This window comes from Eufriesea mexicana, unplaced genomic scaffold, assembly GCF_001483705.2.
Source record: "Eufriesea mexicana isolate 0111107269 unplaced genomic scaffold, ASM148370v2 scaffold1140, whole genome shotgun sequence".
Taxonomy (NCBI): Eukaryota; Metazoa; Arthropoda; class Insecta; order Hymenoptera; family Apidae; genus Eufriesea; species Eufriesea mexicana.
Window position 1 is genome coordinate 493910 of NW_016909285.1, and position 19115 is coordinate 513024.

The window sequence follows — 19115 nt, forward strand, 5'->3', positions numbered from 1 at the left end:
TTAAAATATGCATTTTCAGAATTATTTTTAATTTATTGTCTCATAAAAATATTTATATTTAAATTATTTCATTTATGTCGTTTGAAATATTTCCGCGAAATATTACAGATTACCAATCCTTAATGATTGAACGATAGTAAAATTTGAGATAGCTGCACGTTTGGCGCTCTTGTCCAAGAAGACCGTTGTGATTGGCGAATATAAAGTAGCCTTCGTGAAATGGTACACACCTTGTGAGTCAGGGTTAAACGTTTTATCTCTTCTGTTAACGGATATCGCGAATTCTTCGGTTTTGAACATATCTCGGAGCAACGAACTCATCTGCCGGCGACTGAAATCTCTAGAGTGCGGTTGTGTTCGTTTGTTAATTCCTTTGACAGACGCGTGAAATTTTTGTTGCTACGCGGTCGATTCGACGGAATAGCTAGATCGGATACGCGGTAAAAATAAATACGTTCGAGAAAAAGCACAAAAGAAGAATCTTCATGATAATCGTATAATTTTTTGACGAAATCTGGTGCAGTACACGTGCATCATCCAATCGTTATCGAAGGAACCGTTAGAAGTTTCCGTTGTGTGCGCATTTGAACGATCTAGTACTCATTTGTCATCTGCGTGCGGGAACCACTCCCGATTGGTGTTACGGTGTTTCCGCGATACACGGTAAGCTATTATAAGATTATCTTAAGGGTAAAAAGAGGGCCAAATGCCTCAAAATTCGTTTTTATGCTTTGAATTATTTGATAGTGTTATTTATTACAAAAATATGCGCACATTGAAGTCGTGGCACGTCGAAGAAAGAACCCCGAATATGTCGACGGTCAGTGTTTCGAGCCAAAAAAGTGAATGGAATGTTATTCCTTTTAAGTCTGCTTCGAGATCAATCGGTTAAAGGATATCAGTGATCACTTTACAATTGTTCAATAAAATTGCTATATTAAGTCATTATGTTTAACGATGGACTTTTGAACTGATTGTATCTCTGTGTAACATATACGTTTTAGTTTGTATTAGTGCATTGATAACGTACAATTTGTTTGTATGTTTTATTACTTTTATTTTTAAATCTTTATGTTTTAGTTACTGATTGAAGGAAGACCAATATGGCTGTTAATGTTTATGCAACAAATGTGACAACTGAGAATTTGAGTCGACATGATATGTTAGCATGGGTAAATGACTGTCTGCAATCATCGTTCACCAAGATTGAAGAATTATGTACTGGAGCTGTTTATTGTCAATTTATGGATATGCTTTTTCCTGGAAGTGTACCATTGAAGAGGGTCAAGTTCAAGACTAACCTTGAGCACGAGTACATACAGAATTTCAAAATTTTGCAAGGTGGTTTCAAAAAGATGAATGTAGATAAGGTAAGTGATATATGTATATGTATTGATAGATATATATTTATGCAGTGAATATTAGGTAAAAGATTTCTAATGTTTTTGAGGATTCTTTTAAAATTAATTGATTGGGATGTTTTAATATTTAGTTTTTTGTGTGATATTATATAGTAATCAGGAAATGTGGGATTGACAATAATACCATCAAAATTAAAAGCATCATTTATATTTATAAGGCCTGATTTATTAGAAAAGTTAGAAAATATTATAGTTTGATATAGATATTAATGAAATAAGACACTAGTGTCAAGGTAAGCTGAAGTAATGAAACAAGATACTCTGTCAATGTATGGAATCATATTGCTTCATTGAAAAGTGTTATACAAAGTGCAATAAGCACAAAATCATAATTCAGTTGTTATGAAAATGGTTCAGGTAATACCAGTGGACAAATTGGTAAAAGGCCGCTTTCAAGACAATTTTGAATTTCTACAATGGTTCAAGAAGTTCTTTGATGCAAATTATGATGGCCGCGAATATGATGCTTATGAAGCTCGTGGTTGTATACCATTGGGTTCTGGTGTTGATGGAACTCATAATTTGTCAAATCCTCAGTTGGTACCTTTACCACCTCAATCAAAGCAGACGCAAATCCAGCAAAAGCATACACAGCAACGTAACATTGCCCCTCGCCAACAGGGTACAGCAATATGGTGTTAATTTAGTAATTTTGCTTTTTGCATGTCATATATATATTTTTACCCATATAGATAAAAAAATGATTTAATTCTTACATTAAAATCTATTATGATCATATGTAATTGCACTCATAAAGCATATTTTATGTATATTTTGAGTATAGTAGAAAGCACCACTTGCTTTTGCAATTTTAATCACATACAAATGTATAGTTACACAAACTGAAGGTATTTTATATCACATTATCTCTATATACTGTTTATCCATTTCACATGTAAGCAGATATTTATTTCCCCATTATGTTAAGTTTTGCAATAGTCAGTATTGCACATGCTTTAAACATAAACAGCTTGATATTCATATTCATCAATATATGAATAAAATTTCTATTTACTATAGTGGTAGAATGGTATCATGAATGTTATTTTTAACAGTCTATAAATATATTCAAGTAGGGAGGAACAGATTGTCTTAGGAGAATAGAACAGATTGGATATTCTTTAATCTTCATAATGTATCTAGGGAACACAAGCTTTGTTGGTATACAATATATGATATACAATTTATAATTTTATTAAAATTTGTTAGATATACTATGATTTTAAATTTAATGTATAATTTAATATCAGATCTTCTGTTTATAAATTTCCAAATTAAGAATAAAGTACTTATAAAAATTCATAAACTAATATTCCCTTTTTTTCTTGCTTTATTATTATTTTCTTGTCTTTTTTTTTCACTTTTTTGTTTGATACTTTAGGTTTTTTATAAAAATTATTGATACTGTCAACACTTTATTACATCAAGATTTTTTTATGTTAATTTATAAATTTTTTTGTTACTTTGTTCCATATGCTTTTTGCAATCGTTTGCAGATTGTTCCAATTGATAAACTGGTGAAAGGCAGGTTCCAAGACAACTTTGAGTTTTTGCAATGGTTCAAGAAATTCTTTGATGCAAACTACTCCAGAACAGAGGCATACGATGCACTTGCTATGCGAGGAGGAGAGTCCATGGGTAGTGGTGGAAATAATGCACCGCATGGCACTAATGCAAAACGCACCACACCACGTGATGTAAATTCGTCTAAACCGGCTGCTCGTATTGGTACATTATATCACAACTTTTTCTTTTATTTAATTTGAAATTACACCACTAAACGTAACGTGAAAATTTGTTAAAAGTAACTTATTTTTAAGAATAATCACTAAATTAACATCAATTTCCCTCTAATTTACAATCAACATGGTTTGGTTTTGCTTATTTGAAAGTAACCATTAGAGAAGATATAAATAAACAAGCTAAGAATTTCGATAGATAGACAAATATTTATTTATTTTGTTATATACAAATTTTCTTTACTTAAATTGTATATATGAAAAAACAACGAGCTTGTGTGTCCTAATAACAATCAAAAAAATTTCGCTTCAGGTGAGGGATCTTCGCCTCCTGTACCTGCAGCTAACGTCAAGTCTAGTAATTATTTTTTTTCAATATTTTTATGCTCGTTTCTCTTATTTATTTTTGTTTTTATTATTGGGAGGTATTAAAGGAAGGTTTATTTAATAGATTTATTAGAATTCTTGTCATTATTTTATACATGTATATTATTTCTTACTAAAATAACAACAAAGAAAAAGTAGTATAAAATTATAAAAAAAAGATTTATAATTTTAGTTGTCCATCCTTCATTTAACTATTTATGAAGTCATGTAAATATTGCTTTATTTATTTGCTAATTGTAAGTGCTGTGAATAATTAGATTAATGCATGCTCTTTATTTTTCTTTATTGTACAGTTCACTGTATAGATGATTATGCTTGTGTCATTTAATATAGTTAACACTGCTTATAAGAATGTCTACACAGTATTCTTTTAATATTAAAATAGATTTGTTATTAAATAAATTCTCTTTTCTTGTGATTCATATCTATGTAAATACAATAAGTGTCATATTGCATCTGTAGAGATAATTATGAGTAAAAAAAAAAAAGAATTATACAAATGATGTATCAAATTTTAAATTTAGTTAACAAAGCTCCAGCTCATCGTCCACAAGCGAAAACAGGAGTTGGAAATCGTGGCGAGTCTGGAAAAATTGATGAACTCAGTGCACAGGTATGAATGAAATTAAGAATTATTTTGAATAATTATTTTATACCTTCATGCTATATAATAATAATTATTTACAGTTGATGGAATTAAAAATGTCACTAGAGGGGCTAGAGAAAGAAAGAGATTTTTACTTTGGAAAATTACGTGATATCGAAGTTATGTGCCAAGATTGTGATAACGGAGATCCTCCACCAATAGTACAGAAAATTTTAGATGTCCTTTATGCAACCGAGGTACACTCCTAATAAATTACAGCTCGTAATATTAAACTGTATTATTTTACACTGTTATTATTACTTTGTTTACTTAGGAAGGATTTGCACCCCCAGAAGAACTAGAAGGAGATGGTCTTGCGCCTGATGACGAAGAAGAATATTAACTTCACTCTTTTTGTACAATCATTATAAAAAGTACGACAGCGAATTATCCAAGTGCGTTTCAGTTTATTCTATTTGTGAGCCAGTATCAGTACCCTTCGCATAATTGATAAGCTACTTTGTATAGCTATTTAAGCATTTTCGCCTTCATTTCGTTACAAACGTTCACTAAGAGTTCATTAAAAGATTCGCACGTATAATTAGAGTAGAAAGTACATTGAATAATGCACTTGAATAACTTGTACTTTATGAGAAGTAATTATTAAGAAGGAAAACAGAATTAGCAGTTCATATATTGTCATAGTTCTTTATCGTAATTAAGATAACGGTAGAGCTTTGAACATCGACAAGTCTCAAAATATGAAGGAAAAGAAAGGAAAATATTTTTGGATGCAGATACTCGAGGACTATCTGAATCCAGTTTGTTATACAGTGATTTTATGTTAACTATGTTCAACAACGTGTGAGTGTTTTTGTTTGTAAATGCACTACTGTTTTTATTGATAAATAGATGAAATCTCGTCGGTTTGTCCTTTCGTACCTCGTTGTAGTTTGCCGAAACTGTAGATTGTATGAACGCATAATCTATAGTAACTGTTTCAAACCTGTTCCAGTCATTTACCTTGTGCAATTGCGACGCAAAGCGAATGATACAATCGATTATTTGTTAATATTGAAACCATTAATTTTTGCCAATTGTAGATGTGAAACGATATACGATATATGTCGAAGCTGATTCTTGAAACCAATTAAATTAAATTTTTCAAGTTTTACATGCGCCTTTGTTTTTTCTTTTTTATTTAAATAATTTTTATCTTATTGAAACTTCCAGTATATAATTGTAAAATTCGTAAATGCGATTGCGATTTAAAATCTAAAACAAGTCATGCGACAGTGTATGCTCCGGAAATACAAATATGTGTTTCTCGAGATATAGTATGATACGAATAAAGCGACGATGATATTCACTTCCGTTTCCACCGTAATTGAATTTTGGAGATGCGAAAGATTGTTTGATTTGGACATTGAATTTTAAATCGATGCACCTAGTTCATTTGCAGATATTTATTTCACGCAAGTAGGACACAAGCATCTTCGCATCTCCATGATCCGTCTTTCAGAATGAGAATGGCCTTAAAAACCAGCGATAAACTTGAGATTACAGAGGAAATACTCGAATTATTAGAGAGCAAACGCAAAGTGTATCTCCAAGCAGTACGACATAATTGATAAAATTACGTTGCAAGCGCAAAGGAACGCTTAGCTTTTGAAAAGATAAAAAGTCAAACAAGTAAAAAAAGCTGACGAAGGAAATTTGTAAATTGTATGATGAAGAATGAGTGAGAGGCGAGTGAAAGGGTATCAAGCACGTAAGCGAAACTGTATGCGCATAATTTGCTACGTGTGTGGTATGGCTGGGTACGCGTGTCTTTTATTAATGTCATCAGATTTATTAATCAATAGAAACGACAAATTATGTATTCAACATTTAAGTTCTTTTAAGAATTAATCGGACATAAATTTTAAGGTAACGCGTCGATTACTGTTATTATCGTCTGATTAGGATATAATGCTCGTATTAAATAGGTGTAACAACTTTCAAAAGACGAGAGAGATATGATGCACTTTACTTGTGCTACGATCATTGCTCTATGTGTACGTATACAGCGATTTATCGCGAGAATGTGCTTCAAAATTTGAAATTTTAATGGTGAGATAATAAACGTTTAATAGGATTCAACATAGCATAGTTTTTTTTTTTTTTTTTAACTTTTAGTACGAGGATAAATTTTTTTTAAGTATTTCGAATTAAAAGGAAAAATATTATAAAATAGTTTTTAATATCTTTTTCAATCGTTTATAATATAATATCGTATCGTATATTATTCTTCTAAACATATTTGACATCATATATTGAGAATACATCTGGGTCAATCAGTGATGTTTCAAATACTGCATTATTGTATCATTGTTGTAATATATATATATCCAAATATTTTTAATTTATTGCGATTAACGCTACTGTATGTTACATTTAAATCAAGCGTTTTTTGTGTTTTTATGAGGCTGATTTTAAAGTTAATACTATTAAAATTTGAGAGTATCAGGAAATGGGAGTGTTTTATAAGGTACATAACTAATCACACGTTAAAGAAATACAAACATGATGCAAAAACATCAAAAAACACTTTGAAATAACTTTTTATCATTATCTTAAATGATGATTTTTTTGAAACACCTATTGTGAGAAATTAAATTGATATGTAATCTATATGTACAAATTTTAGAATGCCATATACTAAATAAAAATTGCAATTTCGCTAGCTAACAAATTGCAATTGCGACGACTGGTTTCATTATGTTAACATATAAAAAGACAAGATGTAAATTATTTTCTTCTCTGAATTATCTGCATTTATATTGTAATAGTAATTGGGGAAATCGCGCAGTAGTATTACAATAGTAATATTTTTTTAAACAAGTTTTCTTAGAAAATCATCAGTTTAAAAGTTCCTAACTCTTTCTATGTTGACAATAAATTTAAAATACCATTTATGATTTTCTTTTCTATCTTTGAGATGAAGAAGTATTTTGTATCTCCACAATATCTTCACATTTTGTACCTCCATATGTTCCTACCTTATTTTATATTCTCTAACATACACGTGTACTCAACCCAACAAAGAAACACAAAGCAAATCAGTTTTAGAATTCACATTAATCAAACGTATCTTTATTCCTCACAGTCAGTGGCTACCAGCAGTACTATAACTTCTCTCTCAACCCCAAAACAATTCTATCAACACATCAAGTAACCCCAAAACTACAGAAACCTTCCAATCATCAGAGACATTATCAAACCACATACAAACCCCTCCCAAGAGGAATCATCAAACTAACAGCGCGTGATCTTCAGCACCCAAGTCTCTCAACCGATGTCCCCAAACGAGATAAGACTCAAACACGATCGTTTCGCGTCCGTCCATCCGCGTTGCATCATAGTACCGGCATCGGGAACGGACAGACCGGCTTTTCGTCCCCGACGCAGAAACCTACGAAGTAGCGGGAAGAAACTATCCTCCGGCGTGGCTGAGTGTGCGTGATCACGAAGAAACCACGGAGATACGGCGCCGGCCAAAGGTTCGCGATTGACGATTCTCCGTCGCCAGTCGTTCCAGCGAGCCGCTGTAGAGACCTCGATCGCGAGTGTCGCGACCGCTACCCGTCGTCTTGATCAGGAAGGCCGACCAGAAAGGACCGTCAAGCGGCGTGGAAAGGGTGAAAGAAAGGAAGTTCCTCTGGAGGAACCTAATTGGTATCCGGCGTTTGATCGACGCCATCTTTGACCAGGTGAGAGATCCAAAGAATGTTGGGTTCTTTTTTCGCTCCTTGATCGCGTTTTGCTCGATTTTCTCGCGGTTTCTCGCGACAGGAAGCGAGCAGAGAAGCGAGGTTATGTAACGCGATTTTTACGAGACCGATCTGCGGTCTTCGCGACGACCCGATTCGATGGCGTGCGCCAGTCGCGAGTCGATCGCCTTTCGACCTGCGTTTGTGAGGCTTCCGTGGCTGTTTCATGGTGCCTGTCGATTAGACCGGCTTGACTGAGTAGGATATAGGGTTCGATGCCACTGACTGATTAATCTGCCGGAACCGAGGTCGAGGGATACTTTTGTGCTTCGTTCCAAAGTAATCGTATTTCTTTTCTTTTCCATTTAGTTTCCTTTTTTCCATTTCCCTTCTCTTGTTCGTCTTTTCACTCGAACGAGTTGGCAAAACGATTTTCGTGTTGTCCAGTTGTTTGCTTCGTTTTGTTGTTTGATACACCGTGTGCATTGTTCAGGATCTGTTTTGATGGATGGAGAAATTGATCCCGGTTTAGATTGCGATTTATTGGCAGATCTGCGTTCTTTTCTTTTATGCAATTTTATGGTGAACGATACTTGGTAACTTGGATATCGATTTTTCCAATCGTTGTAGCTTTTTAAGTTAATTTAAATTAACTTTGTTGCTTATAGATTAATAAATTACTTAATTTATTAATCTATGTGCGGAAATGGAGTTCAAATATGTCATCAACATTGGAACCATCGAAGTCTTTGTGTAGATGTTTTTATTTTTATGTTTTTAGAATTAATGTTAACTTTCGTGCGATAAGGGTACTGAAATATCGAATATCTAATTGTGATAAAAATAATAATGTATCTAACAAATCTAATTTCATTATACCACTCTAATTATAACCATCCATAAATAGTGCAACTAGTTACATATTACAGATCTAGATCTAGTCAACTTAACAAGCTTAAAGCACATACCCATCTCACCAGCAACCGCAGAGTTACTTAGGAAACGAGATTAATCCTGCAGTAAATAATTGCTTCGCATCGATCTCGATTCCAATTAGATATTTTTGTTTTACATATTTCCAACTATAATTATTAGGAACGTAGCATCGCTTATATTATTCTGGACCTTGACAATAATTAGAGTGACGTTCGAATCGCTGAAGTAGGCGAGTTACCATTCCGAGGATGAAGTGGTAGGATAATTCGAAAGGGCAAATACAGAATTTCACGTAAGAACGATTTGAATTCACGGAGCTCGCCCCGATTCGGTAACCGTTCGATTTCTTCTGCCCTCGACGACCTAAACAACAGAAAAACAAACTTCTGTGAAGCTTCTCCGTAGTAGTCGGTTGTGAGCAGTGGTCGTCGACGTTACTGTTCCTCGTTCTCCACGATTCGGTGAGTCTCGTTACCATTTTCCACTCATAACGTATTAGGCTTATGCGATATACACGACAGATCTTTAAATCGTATTTATAGCTCAGAAAAATTTGATTCGATAAGGGGAAATGGTAATTTCCAACTTGGTTCCTTAATAATTTCTCCTTCGCAATGTTATTAGTATATAGAGATGAAAGTATACAGATATATCGCGAATTTTGGAATAAAACGATGCTCGAATAACAGCTTACCGAATTACTATAGAAATAATGATGATAAATTCCGTGTTGCGCGATGACGAAAGAATGAAATTTATCTATAATCGAACTATGTTTATGTTTATGTTTATCTATGTGTTTACATCTCCTCAATCGCTTGTAATTACGTTATTATAATTAGCAAATAATTAACAAACAGTGTAGTTTATCTCGCCAAACTCTTCTAGAGTAAATGAAAATAATATAAAAAAGTTAAAACGAGACGAATAAATGATGAATGAAAATGTCTGAATATCCACACGAGACTCCATTAGCTTCGAGATGTCGTCCAAATAATAATGTCTATTGAACAATCGAATTATTCAATTGTATTATTCAATAACAAAGAATTCTTTGAGTTCGATATCGTATTCCACATTTCCCCTTCCAAAGTCACATTTTTCTAACCTCACTTTTCTTTTCTCATCTCCTAATTCGAGTAATAATTATTGTTTACATACATGTACCCTCGTAACCGGTGTCGTGTTATTCTTTTCTTGCTAGTCGTTATTGACCATTTTTATTTCACGTCCGTGGCGTTCGTTATGGGAGTAGCAGCGTTTCGTGGCGGATAACAGCAGGTCATGCCTTCTCGATAGTAAAATTATCGTTACTTTTCTTTATTGTTTATTTGCTGGACAAACTCGTCGTGGCCTCGACGAGAAAAATTTCGCGCCAACCGATGCGTGATACGTGATCGGTTTCATGAAATTCGAACAGCGAGCAAACCACCTTGGTCGGTGGATAAACAGCGAAGGTGAATCCTCTGCGACAGTAGTGAGATTCGAATGAGAGTTTCTTAGTTTCTATTTGCGTTTTTATAATGTCCTGTAACCATGATTACGTACCAATGCATTTTGCAAGTCTCGCTTTATCTACTTATCACTAGAGCATTCTATTTTATCAGCGTACCATTCTACTGGCGCTAAGTAATCTGTTTGCAGCAATTGTTAATTCGTGAACATAGAATAGAAGTAACGAGTTATAATGGTTAGATTATGTTTTCTTCTTGTTCGACAAACTCGTAAAGAATTTTGATTGTAGATGATGTTGGTGTTTGGGCTGGTTTAATATTAGGATTATCAGACTGATAATATGGTAGGTTTTATGGTATTCTTGCACTTAGTGGTAGCTGCTTTTGGCAAAATTAATGTTAATATTTACTCATATGGAAACGTGATTATGTATACCTATTCATTTTTATTATACCATTTATCATATGTGTGTGCCATATTTAGATACATGTTAGAAGCTGGTAGTTCTAGTGTTATGTCGGTATAAAGACATCAGCTCTTTCAATGTCGGTATCAGCTTGTTCCAGATTTTTATGTACTGAGTGATATGTAAAAGAATATATTGTACTGATTAAGTAAAATTGGTGTATTCAATGAATAGAGTAATTTTAATTTCTCAATTCGAATATTTCTATTGTAATTTTTTAATCGAATTACATTGTTTCTAGTTTCTCAATTAAGGTATACTTCAGTTTAGTCTGTAGTGATGTCAGAGTTGACATTTGAACGACGGATTGCTTTCCTCATTTTTGTTACTGATAAATGTAATTATATCGTTGAATATGGAAACGATCTCAGGATTACGTGAAATATATAATTAGATTTAATCGGGTTGATGATTCATCGTTGAAAGAATATCTCAACATCTTGAGACGAAGTTTTCCTTCACGTGAGTATTCAGAAAATCTAGCATGATAATTCGTCGAGTACATATGTACTCGATAATTATAAACAAAAATATATGCTTCTATAACTCATTTGTTTGCATTTGTATTCTTGGAGAGTTCAGCTGAAATCTTTCTGTTCTGGATAATAAGCAAACATGTAGAGTAATATTAAGAAAAATGTCAGTGCTGAAGTTATGTCATCTGTTAGATTTGTTTTTGACGTTTACGTCTTCATTTTGCCCTTTTATATATTCTCTATTAAATTAATTTTAAAAAATATGATCTTCTATAGATTATTATTTTATTTTCCTATTGAGTATTAGGTATCTTTTATAAATTCTCTATTGAATTAATTTTAAAAAATATGATCTTCTATAGATTATTATTTTATTTTCCTATTGAGTATTAGGTGTTGAATTTTGAGTAACAGGTGTATAAGTTGAAGAAATAATAAATTGGTTCATGGAACTATTTAATAAATATTCTTTGTCGAGAATTTTTTCTGTGTCTAAGATCTGGAAAAAGAAGTTTTCTATTTACAAAACTATTTACAAAAATCATATTCAAATTCATTCTAATAAAAATAATAATTACCCCTCATAATAATAGATAATAAAATTTCGTTTTATTAAAAAAAAAACTATATAAACATTATTTTTAAAGGATGCATTAAAAAATTGAAAAGAAGTCACATAATAGTTGATTACATCGTTGATTGGACAACGAAGGGTTCCCTTTTTATTTCACACCACTGACATCGCGTTTTCCAGCAGGGTATTATGGGAGTTTCTGCGCTTGTCAAGCGATAGGACGGGGTCATGCCTTCTCGATAGCGAACTATCACCGCTGCATTTCTTATTGTTTATTTATTACCGTCTCATTACGGCTTAATGCAAGAGAGTTTTATTCGCGTGAAGCCATCAACGAACTGGACAAACAACCCCCGTTAAGAACAAAGTCGAAAATGTTATTAGTTCGTGTCATAGGCCAACATGTCTGTATCACGAAAGTTGTGCCGAGCGAAAGTATATGGCTTTATCATTTCTGCTAATTCTAGCATAACGCTGTCGACATTTATAGCTCGAACAATTGCACGTTAAGATCGTGCTAATGGTCTCAGTGGCACTTCGTTTATTATGTGTTGATAATTCGACGATAGTTCCGTGGAAATTATGCTTACTTTATTCCATAATGTCTCTACTTAAGCACGTTATATTTATAACTCTCGTGCGCTATTTAAATATCGTTTATATTAATATTGGAATTCCTACCAAATTTTATTTCCCTGTAAAATAAAAGATATATTTTTGTATAAAATATTTTTAAAAGTTTTATGAATATAACAAATGCAATATATAATATTTATAGGAAGCAAAATTTATGACATTGACTTTGAATTGCAACACAATGCACGTGTACTTTATAAGTACAGTGGATTTAAATGAAATTTTGGCAAATGAAGCGATGTCCATATTCTTTTTTCCAACATGTGTGTATTCAAAATGGAGTAGATTACAATGGCGGATCACAATGAGAAAAATGTTTCTGCAACTTTTTATGTTGAATGAGCGTTCCATAGATGATAACCTCGAGATTTTGTGATACCCTTTCATCCATTGGGCGTTTATTTCGTTAATTTCCCGCCAACGGAACAATCAACACGAGGCCGCGTGATTATGGTGGTTGAATCACACTTCACGGCAATGGTCGATGTAGGGTAATTTAAACAAATTACGTAGAACTATCTATACCGGTTTTATAAAAAGAACTGACGTTACAAATAATATTGCTATCACATGCTCCCCACTGTAAGCTCCAGATTATTCATTGCCGAAGAAAAGATTAGAAAATCACGGTACTGGACGATCCTGGAGAATGAGTCAAATATCAAATATCAGGCGAGAAAAAAAAAATAACGTACGTGTTTGATTAAGTAATGTTTTTGCAAATCGTTTGCCGTTCTTTCGTTAACACAGCAGTGTCCGCACTGACGAGTGTTTAACCAATATGGCTTTTAAAGCGTTTGAAGTTGTTCGAATAACACCTTAGACGAGGTCATTGTTTAAGCAAATTGTTCTTCGATTTTTTCACAGGATATAATATTGAAGATTCTTTTACTTCGATCCTCAATTACCTTTTGTTGATAAACGTAAGGTTAATATTTGAAAACTGCAAGGGAAAAATATGAAGTTAATTATTCTTTTTATTTAACAGAGGAGTAATTTTAAAATATAGTGTCGATAAATCCTCCTTTACTTTTGAGATTGAATATATTTTTTTAAAATTTGTATTATGTACCATTAACGTTCAATACCAGTAATTGAATATTCTTAAATTAAAAAGTCAAACTAGTATTCATAAATTTGAATAATTATAACTTTTATGTCTATTATATTATTTACACAGACTACTATTTCAACTAGTAATCGACTTATAATTTACTTTCTATTTGTAGATCAGGCTCAACCATGGAGAATGAAGTATCTACGATCACCGTAAGTAATGGTCATTACAGGCAAAATAAATAAACGAATAAATAGAAGAGAAACTATATCAAGAACCTGTTTCTTTTTATACACCAGGTACCAAAGTCATCAGAAGGTATAACGGGATGGATAGAATCAGTGATAATCACCACGTCACAAACTTCCGTGGGCCAGACGTTATTTAAGCTCATAGATTCATTCTTATGGGTAGTTGAAAAGTCAGCACAATGGAGCTTACCATCTCAGGAAAGCACGGCTGGTATGCTCGATTAAATTTCAGATTGCAGCTTCCGCGTGAAAATCGGGAGATATTTAGCAAGATGTTTAGGAAACATTTAAAGTCTCTTCACCTATTTTAACCAGTCTAAAAAGAATTTAAGTAAAAATGAAACAAAAATATAGGTATTTACGAATTTTTATCAAATTATTTCTATTATGATGAAATAGAAGAGAATGGTAAGGTGTTTGGAAAGATAGAGCTTGTGAGACCTCTGCCATGGATCCTCTTCCTCCCAGGACTGGTGATTCTTCGAATCATCAGGGGTGGACTCAACGTAGGTGCCTTTATTTTGGGGTATCCTCAAATCCAACCGAGCACCGTGGTATGCAATAATGTATTTCTTAAAGCTTAAAGAAATTAACAAAACCTGCAATTGTTCTGATTATGTTATAAATAAATTTTCACTTCGAAATTATTAAAATTGCTAAGAATTTAAGATCCGTAATTTATAAAATACACACATATACAAATTACTAAATTTTTAGGTGTAAATTGTGTTCAAGGGAAATTTATAATTGTACCTATATCATTTATAATTGTATTTATATCATTTATAATTATACCTAATCCCTTTTTTAGCGGATTACACAAAATTAATATTTCTAACAAATGCACGAAATCTGTTCCCAGGTGAAATTTGTGCAGAAGCATCGTAGGCGATTAAGGGCACTGAATTTGAAGGCAGTGAAATCAGCGAGGCGTAAGTCATTAACCAAGGTAAATTCTCATTGCATTTGTTTTCTTATAGCTATGTGTTTGATCCATCGATTGTCCTTTGTCTATAATAGTAACAAATAATCCCATGTTTATATTCCAAGATCGCATTCTTTGTAATTAATAATTGTAAATTTGCCATACCGTAATTGTTTGTCAAATGTGTTGCGAAGAGATTCGATAGTCGATACTAGTCGACTAGTGTTCGATGACAGTAGCCATTTTTTTTCAAATCGGTTAGTCTTTAGACAGATGATTAAAATTAGCACGATAATAGTCTCGGTGATGGATGTAGGACAAGAGGTTGTCGATGATTGAGGCCAAGAAGGCTCTGATCAGATCCATCAGATTGACACTGTCGACTTTGTCTTGTTTGGATACGACTAAATCATCACCGTCGCCACCACCGACGAAAATTCGTATATGCCACATGGATCTTGAGCCGGTAAGACAAATTTATTTTTATCAAGTCGTTAACACTATCCGGGGCCCTTTCGTGCTATTTTCTGTACAATCGATTATAGTAAATTAGAGTCGAATGGTGTGGTAAATATGCAGTGATTTATAAGGATACATATATATCACTGCATATACATAGTCATAACTTCATAACATCACTTCATAATGCTCTTATAATCGCAAATGACTATTATATAGTTCATGTGAAGTTCATTAGTAGTCGAACATTTATGTTACATGTGTATGGGTTATTTCGTAACAATTCGTGATTATCTTCAGTCATGTCTACAGTAGTTCGTGTTTGTTTCCAATTTTGTACGTAAGCATTTTGCAATCGTTTGTACTCGTGTAGTACAGTCATTTGTGTAGCCTTAGAAGTGTCACTTATACAATGTTTGTATAATATAAGTAGAATAACATATAGAATTATCACGAGTTTGTGTTAGTATAGAACGATTCAGGAACCCTCGATGTATAATAAATTGTAATCTCACATGGTTACAAAGTCTCCTATAATCACATTAATTGTATAATAATCCGAAATATGAATTACAGAGAAAAGTATTTCTACAAGCCATCACATAAATGTGATTAAATTATACATTTACTAATTATCTTTAATCACAAGATACCTGATTTAAGTATGTTAAACGATTATAGGCGGCAACACCAGACGAAAAATCGACCACAGAATCTGTTGGAAGCCCCATACACCACGAAATGAAACGCAAATTTTCCCAAGTCAGTTCAGACGAAGAGGGTACCGACGAATCTGAAAATGAAACGTTACACGCAAAACTGGAGAGACTCGCGATGAGCAACAGCACGAACGATCCTGATTTCAACGTAAGCAATGCATAAAAATACATTGTACATTTCATGGTCCTATATTCATGTATTTCATTTGTTTACACTTTAACGACTGGGCGCCAATTGACGTTTCAACTAAAACTAGCGTAATCTGCCGGGAATATCAGTCAATTTCCTAACAAAAATTATCGACTGGGATTACCAGTCGATATTTCATGTGAAACACTCGGTCGATAAAGTGTCAATACAGTTTAGTTTTGAAACTCGTTCCGTGCTACGCATTTAACGATCGATGTAAATAAATTATTCGACATCGTGGTTGACGGAACAATAATATTACACACGCTAACATTGAGTTGTGACTTTTGTAAGAAAAATTGGTGGTTCGACGATTTTTTCCAGCCTGCCGAATGTAGTACTGAATCCAGTCTAGCTAGCAGCGAGAACGAAGTAGAGAAGGAAGTGTCTTTAACCGAGTTGATCAGCATCGAAGAGGAAACTAAAGAATTTTACAAGAACAACGAAAAAGTTCTGGTAATGAATCTAAAGAACTCAGCAAAAATAATATACGTAGTAATCTTGTTTTCATTCTTTATCTTGTGTTTAATATGGGCATGAAAAATTTGGTTAGAATGTTTAGAAATTCATCCAAATTATTATTTTTGCATTGAAATATATTTCGTTATATGTAGTAACCTACTAATGATTATAGACATTAATCGATAAAGGATAATATAAATAAAGGTCAATCATCATCGATGTCTAACGTAAATAAAGTTATATTAGAGCGAGATATAAAGTATTTACATGATTTGTAGTAAAAGAAAAGAACAGAGAACATAAAGAGGGAGAACATAGAGTTGAGGTTATGGCGCTCAATTCGAATTCTCGCGCGGTTCATTCGATAAATCGCGTGGAAACAATTAGAAGTGGATAAGAAATCTCATAAATTGGCATTAATAGCTCTGGAAAAAGTAGAGATAAATTCGGACGCATAGTTCATCGTTTCTTGATATAAATATCCTGATATATATGGCGCTGCATTTATTACGCTACCCCGCGAGAAAAAATTACACTCGCAATCATCTAATTACGAGAAACAGCATAGATAATGGTGCACAGGGTGTAAATAAATGTTCCTTTTATTTGTATCCGGTTTCAAGATTGTCTTGCTTAATGAATCGAGCTTTTTTCTTACATATTGCAACACATCCAATTCTATAAATTCTTCAAAATTGCATCTAAAATATCCTATTAATTTTTAGTAAAGTAACATTCGAGATTGTAATTTACCTGAGCCCAAGACAATTTCAAATCATAAAATATTAATTTTTCCAAATAACAAAATACTAAAATATACCAATATTTCTAATTTTCCAAATTGTCTATAAAATTTTACTATTTCGTGATAAAATATAATTCTCTTTTTGCTCGATAGAATTTTGTTATTAATTTTGTTTTTGTACTTTAGTAATTGTAATTACGTTTGTAGATATTTGTGTAGTTTGTAGATCGTTAATATACTAATAAAAATTTGTAATCGTTTTGATGTTAATCTGATGGAATTCCATAAGAAGTTGAGTTCATAATTCGTAATCTATATTTATCCATAAAAATAAGAAAAATTAACTGTAACTACCTACGAGATAATACGTTCTTGACATCAGTGTGTAATTATAGATATATCCGCGCTACCGTGAAAGTGATAAATCTCTGTTTTTGCAAAATCCTCGATGACTTCGTAAAATTACCAGAATTAATGGCGAATATAACATGAATTTAAAATTCCATTGCAACCATTTTTGTTTTAAACTAGTCCTAACTTATTTAAGTCTAAGTCTATTTTTAATTCTAATTTAATTTTAACTTATGTTAACTGACACATATATCAACAAAACTTTAAGTCACATTTTCAGAATAATCATTAGCAGGTTTTTGAGATTTACGCGTTAACTCGAATACTTTACAGTTTTCTAAAATTTACCAATTTTTTACAGTCGACATAACGATTTAGTAACATTACAAAATAACTAGACTAAGAACTTTCACCATAACACACACTATACAATTAAATAGTTATCGCGAATCACCTATACTTCTGTCGAAAAGCTTGGAATTAGCACTTTTCAAGACCTTGGAAACACTAGCGATTTTCTTAGTACTATATAGATAAGTTCTTCTAAATAACCAAATGATAATGTGCTCGAAGATTCTGTCAGACATATTCATAATTGTCTTTTATCTTGCAAACATTTCTTCTCCCTTCTTTTATCTAAATCACCCTATAAATATTCCACCAGTGATAAATCCAGAGTCTCTTTAGCTACGTCCATTTTCCTCCACAAATTTATTACTAACAATTAATAAACTTAGGAAGTGCTATAACTTCAAATTGATAAAATAAAACTAAAAATTTATTAGAAGTCAGTATTACCTATTTGCAAAGTTCTTCAATGTATTTAAAAAAATTAATTATAAAAAATATGCATTTCATCCTACTTTTACCTAAATTAAAAAAAAATAAACGAAATAAAAATTTAATATTTGTTGGGAATATTAAATATTTTTTCCGAGCTTCTGACATATTTTTATAATTTAAATGCTCATTGTTCTTTTATACATTTTGTACATGCTGGTTCATACAGTGTTTTTTCGTAAAAGTTGCAGGAAACAAATACGAAGAGTGACGAGGACACAGTGGATGGTGTGAAACGCGTGGACAGTTCGGGTGAGTCCGTGTACTCGTCGGCAAAGGAATTCGATGAGGACTACGACACGACCTTTTACACGGCCATCGGCTGGCCGAGTGGTTCATCAAACACTATACATCGAGCCGATCGTTCCGATGAACCACTTTTCCAGTCGATGAGGCAGGATTTTAAAATCTGACAATTGAACAAAATAAAATGATTAGAATAAAGATAAATTTCGTACAAACAATTGCAATTTGAAATGTCTCGTCGACCATTTCTCGACAGCCTTATCCTAAGATGATTGTATAGAGCGTGATAAAGTGTACATAGCATTCTGGGATTTTACGATAGAGTTTTATTAGTATGTTCCACGAAAAGAGATGAAAAGAAAAGTAGATAAACATAGGTCATTTGAGGACTTAATTAAAAAATTGTTATTTGTTTTTTTATAATATTAAATTTTTAATTTGT

General features: G+C 32.6%; 2 protein-coding genes across 7 annotated transcripts in view; both read left to right on the top strand.

The window, feature by feature from the left end:
• Nucleotides 1-231: 231 nt before the first annotated feature.
• Eb1 (microtubule-associated protein RP/EB family member 1) lies at nt 232-5502 on the top strand. 3 transcript variants are annotated; one of them, XM_017900291.1, is made up of 7 exons: nt 232-663; nt 1081-1370; nt 2918-3149; nt 3474-3518; nt 4072-4160; nt 4235-4390; nt 4468-5502. In XM_017900291.1, the coding sequence occupies exons 2-7, from the start codon at nt 1104-1106 to the stop codon at nt 4534-4536; spliced, it is 858 nt and encodes a 285-aa protein (XP_017755780.1). In that variant the 5' UTR covers nt 232-663; nt 1081-1103; the 3' UTR covers nt 4537-5502. The 3 variants fall into 3 exon arrangements, with proteins under 3 accessions (XP_017755780.1, XP_017755781.1, XP_017755782.1); XM_017900292.1 differs by lacking the exons at nt 2918-3149; nt 3474-3518 and adding an exon at nt 1779-2043; XM_017900293.1 differs by lacking the exon at nt 3474-3518.
• A 1985-nt stretch (nt 5503-7487) lies between these two features.
• LOC108547732 (uncharacterized) overlaps nt 7488-19115 on the top strand; it is a 14261-nt gene continuing 2633 nt past the window's right edge. Inside the window, exons 1-10 of one of the 4 annotated variants that reach the window (XM_017900374.1) lie at nt 7893-8224; nt 8981-9282; nt 13658-13697; nt 13785-13947; nt 14136-14290; nt 14599-14685; nt 14978-15127; nt 15802-15987; nt 16354-16485; nt 18613-18679. In XM_017900374.1, the coding sequence (XP_017755863.1) occupies nt 13671-13697; nt 13785-13947; nt 14136-14290; nt 14599-14685; nt 14978-15127; nt 15802-15987; nt 16354-16485; nt 18613-18679 (967 nt within the window). In that variant the 5' untranslated portion in view covers nt 7893-8224; nt 8981-9282; nt 13658-13670. The other 3 variants (XM_017900373.1, XM_017900375.1, XM_017900376.1) reach the window with 3 other exon arrangements.

Excerpts from the sequence above, each read along its gene's own strand:
- Eb1 (XM_017900291.1), top strand. The coding sequence starts at position 1,104 with ATGGCTGTTAATGTTTATGCAACAAATGTGACAACTGAGAATTTGAGT. Across the intron at positions 3,150-3,473 it reads TAAACCGGCTGCTCGTATTG|GTGAGGGATCTTCGCCTCCT; the intron begins GTACATTATATC and ends ATTTCGCTTCAG. Across the intron at positions 4,391-4,467 it reads ATGTCCTTTATGCAACCGAG|GAAGGATTTGCACCCCCAGA; the intron begins GTACACTCCTAA and ends TTGTTTACTTAG.